The 7,633-nt window shown below is 33.8% G+C and overlaps 1 protein-coding gene across 1 annotated transcript in view; it reads left to right on the top strand.

The window, feature by feature from the left end:
• Nucleotides 1-639: 639 nt before the first annotated feature.
• The window catches only part of LOC111411716 (CAAX prenyl protease 1 homolog), a 13,019-nt gene continuing 6,025 nt past the window's right edge, over nt 640-7,633 (top strand). Inside the window, exons 1-11 of the mRNA XM_023042285.1 lie at nt 640-804; nt 1,806-1,953; nt 2,073-2,157; nt 2,236-2,331; nt 3,312-3,377; nt 3,459-3,557; nt 3,763-3,876; nt 4,048-4,158; nt 5,947-6,009; nt 6,406-6,498; nt 7,489-7,602. Of these exons, the coding sequence (XP_022898053.1) occupies nt 774-804; nt 1,806-1,953; nt 2,073-2,157; nt 2,236-2,331; nt 3,312-3,377; nt 3,459-3,557; nt 3,763-3,876; nt 4,048-4,158; nt 5,947-6,009; nt 6,406-6,498; nt 7,489-7,602 (1,020 nt within the window). The 5' untranslated portion in view covers nt 640-773. The remainder of the gene's footprint in view (nt 805-1,805; nt 1,954-2,072; nt 2,158-2,235; nt 2,332-3,311; nt 3,378-3,458; nt 3,558-3,762; nt 3,877-4,047; nt 4,159-5,946; nt 6,010-6,405; nt 6,499-7,488; nt 7,603-7,633) is intronic.

Here is a 7,633-nt window from a genome sequence, read left to right as displayed (position 1 = left end):
AGAAAAAAGGGTTTTAAATCGAGATATTTAGGAGAATGCATGATTAAAAAGTAGGGTAAACTTTTTGATATACATGTAAAATATTTTATTATATGAATATATGATTGAAAATGATGCTATGACAAAGTCATAAATAAAATAATGTGCGTCAAATAGACACTAAGATTTCGCCAAACGTTTAGTAATTGTGGAACTTATCCAAATAGAATAACACGTTAATTTGAAAGTGCACGAATAAACAAATTTTTTTTTTTTTGGGGGAAAAAGTAGTTTTATTAAGTTTATTTAAATAAAATACATGAAAAATAGACGTTCCTAACACCAAATGTTTGCTATATTGCAATGAAAAGATATTAGATACAATATTTTGGCATAAAGTTTGTTAATTTATTTTAAATTAAATTCACCCGTAATATTCGGATTCTAAACTTTTCGACTTTATAATGTTGTGAAAAGGTCTCGTACAAGCTAATGTTTTCACCCAAGAAAGATCTCACACCTAACGTTTGAAAGGTTACGAATTTCGATTCGCTAGAAATCAAATGCTTTTTAGATCCTAATGTCACGAATTTTCCCTTTTCTTGGCCCCAAAGCAATTAATCAGCCTATTAGACCTTTTCTTTTTGACAAAATTTATGGACCTTTTATTGTGTTGCATTTTAGGACATTTTCGCATTGCTAGCACGCGCGACGTCGTCTATAATAAATTCAAATATATCGAAAACCCCATCCACACACTCTCCTCCTTGCTCTGCAAAAAAGTTGAATCCACCATGGCGTTTCCTTACATGGAAGCCGTTGTCGGTATGTTTTTCTTTATCCATTACATGTATACATATTACGCGTATAAAAATAATTACCCCTTTTTCATTTTTTACTTTTTTTTAATTTTATTTTTGAAACTTAACTCGTTGATGGCTTCTGGAATTCGTGTTCTTCTATTAATGGTATTCGTGATTTAATGATTAGTTCTTGTCCTGAATATTTGCTTATTACGGAATTTATTTGTTATTATCGTTTAATGGGTATGTCGTATATGTGTGGAAGTGGGTTCTAGGGTTCTGAGTACATTGATTATCAACCGAGTGATAGCTCTTATCATTCTCTTATTCTCAACTGTAATGAGACTAGAGTATCTCTGATCCAAAATCTGTAGTCGGGGCAGTGTTCTTGAATCCGTCCCAGCAAGATGTTTGTGATATATGAAAATGAACAGGACTTGATCATCAATAATGTAAGTCTTGGTTGACCCTAATAGTTCTGTTCCTAACAATTAAACCAAGCCCTTCAATATGTGTTCCTATGATTTTGTGTCTCCAGGCTTTAAGTTAGATTATGGATCTCCAAATTTGCTAATTGAACATTTTGATTGTATCAGTGACCTGTCAGGAAAAAAGACATGCAAAAAAAATCCAACTTTCTGCATTCGTTTATTTGAGTTTTTCCTTCCTTTTTAGCTCCTTCCCACTTTTTTTGGGCCTTCGGAGGGGTGTACAGGTTGACTTTTACAAAAAGTATCTAACTTTGGCCTTTGTCAGAATTGGAAAAATTTCCTGGGTGGTATACAGTACGTGGCATGCAAATTGGCACTTTTTATTCTGTAAAGTTCATCACTTTTTCTGCATTTATTTCCAGACTCGACAAATTTCCTTGTTTACCACGTCACATCTGATGTCTGACTGCTCGCTTCTCACATTTTTTCTCGCTTGGAGAATACACCTAGATATAATAATTGAGCTGATTTGCTGTTCTATATCTGCTTTCACTTCTTTTTCCGCCACTAATTTGGCTTTGGAACATTTCAGGCTTTATGATATTTGTGTATATTTTTGAGACCTACCTTGATTTGCGGCAACATGCTGCTCTCAAGTTACCAACTCTTCCAAAACCTTTGATGGGAGTAATTAGCCAAGAGAAGTTTGAAAAAGCTCGTGCCTATAGTCTTGATAAAAGGTTGATCATTATTACTTTTTGTTCAAAATGTTATTCAAGTATGGTCTTCTTTTTTCCTGCATGTATTTTCCAACTAACAACAAGTCTTTTTGTTGTTGTTTTTTATTTATGAACTTCAGCCATTTTCATTTTGTTCATGAGCTTGTAACCATACTTATGGACTCTGCAATTCTTTACTTCGGGATATTGCCCTGGTTTTGGAAGGTAACTGTTTCTGTGTTTCTTGGAGCTCCTCTGTTTAAAAACTATCTGTTGACTTCTCCTTTTCTTTTGTGACTGCAGAGGTCAGGAGACTTTTTGGCACATTTTGGTCTCAGTGCAGAAAATGAGATATTCCACACTTTTGCATTTTTAGCAGGAGTTATGTTTTGGTCACAGGTGCATATACATTCCTTCTTATTTGCTTAGAAAGAGATAAAATTTTCTCACTTACAGGGGTTGATTGCAGTTACTGGATCAGATGGTCTATCTTTGTGTTTTGTAAATTTGCTTTGCCTTGAGGATGAATCAACTTCAAAATAGCATTAAGTCATCTTGTAATTTTTGAAAGAGATTTTGCCTTATAAATCTTGATGCTATGTTTTCCAAATTTTGCAAAATTGGATTATCGTGTTCCATACTTTAATTTTTTGGTCGTTGTTTAGTACTTCAGATATAAAGGGCTCCAAGGTATTTCAGAAACTGGATGCTTTAATGAGCATTCATCAGATTAAAAAAATAAGATTACTAGTATTTTGGTTGTCCTATAGACATGCAATATAATTTTTGAATCACATATTGTGCTTCATCATTCGAAGGTAAATTATGATCTCTATTTCCCAGTCAAATTTGTTTGATCTAATATTTTCTTTAATACAGATGTTAGGTTTATTTTGCTTGACCTATGCTGAGTGGAGATTCTAATAAACGATTCATGACTGTGAGTGACAAAAAATTCTATATAATTCTGAAAAACAGAAAGATACCTCCACGTGCAGGGTGGGGTTGGGGAGAAAGATCCAAACATTTTTTTCCCTTCCCATGAGTGAGCGGTTGAATGGATTGATTTACAGTTCTATGACTTGCTAGAGAAAGCAGGTTTACAAAATGAACCATAACTTATGATTAGTTAAAAGAGTAGATGAATTCAATCAACTTTGACCAGTAGATCACTTGCACTGTAACTCTATGCTCTTTGTACTCCAATTTGTCTATCATGGCCACTAGCTTAAGATTACTTGCAATTTCTTGCTGGATGTACATGTGTAACATCATGATATCTAGGATACTAGGAACACGAGTATTTGGCACTGTTCAATGGATTTAAGTAGATGTATATTAACATCTGTTGTTGACAGTTGTTTTAAATCTTTACACAGATAACTGATTTGCCATTTTCTTTGTACTCAACTTTTGTAATCGAGGCTCGCCATGGTTTCAACAAGGTATTTACTTTGACTTTTCTATTGATTAAATTTTTTTTTTGTTATTAAATTTTTTTTTTTTTTTTTTTTTTTTTTATACAGCAAACAATATGGTTATTCTTTAGAGACATGATAAAAGGGATTGTCTTAGCTATAGTGATTGGTCCACCTATTGTAGCTGCCATAATTGTAATAGTGCAGGTACATTTTTTTTCTAATAAATCTGCTAATGGTAATATTATGGATCAACTTGATATTTTTGCTACATTTTTAATTTCAATTTATATTTTGATTTCTTTCTCATTAATGTTCTCAACGTTTATAGACTAGGAATAATCACTTGAGCAATTATTGACAGAAAGAAAGAGATTAATCATCTTGAGTGAAAATGGTTTTTGGTTTGCAGAAAGGAGGCCCCTACTTGGCCATATATCTGTGGGCTTTTATGCTTGTTCTGTCTCTTGTCATGATGACAGTTTACCCGGTTTTGATTGCTCCGCTTTTCAACAAATTCACGCCGGTAGGTTGGGTTGTCTAATTATTTTTAACTAGGAAAAAATTGACATTCTATCTTAACTAGCCAATAAGTGGAAAAGTTGTGTATTACTTGTGGCTGACTTCATCAATCGTGATACCTTTTTGGATTGCTCATCTATTTATTCATTTGTTTTTTTTTTTGGCCAACAAATAGCTCCCAGATGGAGAGCTTAGGGTCAAAATTGAGAATCTTTCTTCGTCGCTCAAATTTCCCTTGAAGAAACTGTTCGTTATTGATGGATCCACAAGGTCTAGCCATAGCAATGTAAGGATTTTTATTGTATATCATAGTTGTTTCCCAGCTTTATTTTAATGGGTGCATTTTATTTGAATTTTTACAGACATTTAAAGTAGATCATTTTTTCTTATTATTTATACTTGGATTGTCTGCAATGCTTATATGGTCTTTTTGATTATGCGAATCTGTGCTTAGCTAAATGATATTTTAGGTGTAGAACAATTGACTTCTACATCCATGGCCTTACCTAACACTATATCTTCAACCATGCAAGATATATGAAGAATAAAGTAAAAGAAAAAAATGCTACATTTTTTTTTAAGGAAAAGTTGATAGTCTTTCTAAACTAGAATGAGTTGTTCTCCCATTTTATGGAAGAGTAATGCTATATATACAAATTGGGGATGATCCCCACCCCATGTGAGGCGGCATTAAATGGTAAGGCCAATAATTTGGGTCTCATATCCACAATTTAATTGGTCTTATCATTTCATCCAATATCATGAGGGGATCATCTCCACTTTGTTCATATAACCCGTGTTTTGAAGGAATTAAAACCAGATTTTAATATAAGTCAAAGCCAACAATTAATTTGAACTACATATTTCATGGGACCGTCGACTTAGAATTAGCGGGGAAGTTCTCACCATCGAGAACGTTCTTGGTGTGCTCAATTCGGATTGAGAGGAAGGTAAGTGAAGTTCTGTAAAAGTAACAGGAAGAATTGCAAACGTTTTCGATCCAAAGTGTATCACGCTGGAATCAAGCCTCGGGTCGGGGTCACAATGACTATCCATTAGAATTGTGGCTTGGTAGAGTGAGCTTTCGTCGACCCAAAACTTTTTAACCACACACTTCATTAACTTTTATCAAAATCTACTAAAAAATTGATTTTAGTCCCCACCAAACAGGGGCATAGTATTGTTCTTTATTGAATTAATAACCCCCTCCTCTACAAAACAACATAAAATACCACTAGCACCTTTGTTCCATGTCTTGCATGGTTGTCAAGGAATCTGATGACTTGTTTTAGAGTCATTGATCCTGAAGTAGAGTGTTCTAAACATTATGAGCCATAAAAATAGAAGGCTCAATTTAGCTTTGTCCTTACTAGTGTGTGGTATTAGTAAGAGTTGTCTGCAATCAATTTTGACTATGGGCTATTAGTTGCCATTAGGACTTGGCCAAATTATGGTGCATGTTTTCAGTTGTTGTTAAAAAATAAAATAAAATTGTATTCAATCCAACAAAGAGTTTTCAACATGCGATAGGATGGCCTGAAATAAAGAGGTGAGGTGCAGTATGCTATTACTGAGTACACAATGAGTATGATTCTACCAGTCAAGGGCAAGTAATTCCCACTTCCATGTGATGACCTGAAATTAGATTTGAAATCTAGTACGCAGCTATTGAGCATATGATAGGGTTCTAAACTGTTGGAAGAATTTCTGTCATCGTAGTTTAATAAAATGTATCAAGATCACTAGGAGCAGTACCTCAATCACCCCTTTAGAAGGAGCACGAGTATTATTTCGTTGGTTTTCAGTCTCCTTTGAGATATATGCATGTTGAAGATGGAATCTAATGAAACTGGAATTGACCCTGTCACAATTGAGTGAATTCTCCTTTACAATTGTGATGATATCTGTGTTTCTTGGCCTATTCTAGAGAACGGAGAAATTTTTCTTGTTTTTCACTGTCAATGCATTATGTTTTAGTATCTGTTTCCTCTTAACTTTGCCTTTCTGAAGTGTTTCCTTTGTGGTTCCCCTCGTGCGCCTATTGCTTCTGACTTAGCTAGCCACATTTCTACAGGCTTACATGTATGGATTTTTCAAGAACAAGCGCATTGTCCTTTACGACACATTGATTCAGCAGGTATGGAAGATTTATCTCTCTGTACTTGGAAATTATGATCTTCATTTCCTTTTATTATGCTTCTGGAGTAAATTCGTGAAGATAATACTAGTTTAAAAATAGATTAAGGAATATCCTTTTTAGCCCTGGTTTGACAACTATTATTTGGGAAAATCAATGTCTTGAATAGTGATTTTTAGGAGAATGTATAGTTAAAAAATAAGAAAAAGTTTTGGGTTTATGTGCAGAATATTTTATTGTGTAAATGTGTAGTTAAAAATTAGTATGTAGAAAAAAGAGTTTTCAAATAATGGTTGTCAAAGAGGCTTAATCTCATGATTTTCTTTTTTCTTTTTGAAAAAATTTGAAATCTTCAATTCTTCTGGTGCATTTCACTTATCAACTGATGTCCTGCAGTGCAAAAAAGATGAGGAAGTTGTTGCAGTAATAGCACATGAACTGGGTCACTGGAAGCTTAATCATACTGTGTACTCCTTCATTGCAGTTCAGGTATGTTAGTCATTTTCTAGCAGACGGAATTAAAATACTGATTTGGGTATATGGAATGGTGACCAAATGTTTTTGCTGTTCTCGTTGTGTGCTAAAAATTATTGCATTTTTCATGTATAATCTGAATGATTGTGGTCTAGCTATATATTTTATGGAGTGTGAGAGAATATACATGGTTGTCTACTTGTCTTGTTGGAAATCTTTATAGGTCTTTAATAGTTACTCTTTTGGTGTAAAGTTATGTGGCTAGATCTGTCTTTTTGAACGTCTGTTCAATATTAGATAAATTGGTACCTCTTATACTTAAAATGACATTTTCCAACTGTTTCCTTTTCTGCTGATCTTAACTTGGTTTATCATATCAGTAAATGTCATCCTGTAAGTACATTGATAATGGTGGAAGAGGCCTAATTATTATCTGGATGAGTTAAAATGCTTTTAATGTTCCTGGAACATTCTCTGAAATTTTTAATTTTACTTTCCTTTTGAACATAACTTGGTGGTAATTAGGAATCATTAACAGCGCTGTTGTGAGGTTGATGATTCTAAAGTCTGGATACAATGGTTGAATTGTTAATGCAATCATATTTTGAGATATTTGGTGGCACTATAAAGAAATAGAATGAGAAAAATGAGATGTAATTAAATGTACTAATGGACTTTCCATTAATATTGCTTAGCTGCGGCACCTGCATCGTGTTGTGCTTATTCATATCAAGTCTATCTAGCTTTTGAAAGTATGAACTTATATTCTTGTGCTATTTATGGAAGTATTTGATCATATCCAGTCTTTCTGGTGGCCATTTGAGCCCTCAAGGCTCAATGCGCTGGAAAGAGTAGTTGGTTGTGAGCAACACTGTTGGAATAGTAATTAAAGTTTCTGAAAAAACCGTGAAGCCTTGTGCTTAATAAATTGGATAAAAGCTTTTCCTTAGGAATGTGGCTGATATTTATACTTTCAATTCTGACTGAGTTCTTATCCAAATGCAGATCCTCACATTTTTGCAATTTGGAGGGTACACGCTTGTAAGGAACTCAAAAGACCTCTTTCAGAGTTTTGGGTTTGATACACAACCTGTACTAATTGGACTTATCCTATTTCAGGTATTAATACGTATAGTTGTTAAGCTTTCGG

Source organism: Olea europaea, chromosome 16 (assembly GCF_002742605.1).
Source record: "Olea europaea var. sylvestris chromosome 16, O_europaea_v1, whole genome shotgun sequence".
Lineage (NCBI taxonomy): Eukaryota > Viridiplantae > Streptophyta > Magnoliopsida > Lamiales > Oleaceae > Olea > Olea europaea.
Note: the sequence above shows the minus strand (reverse complement) of the source record. Positions and strands in the feature narration are given on the sequence as shown.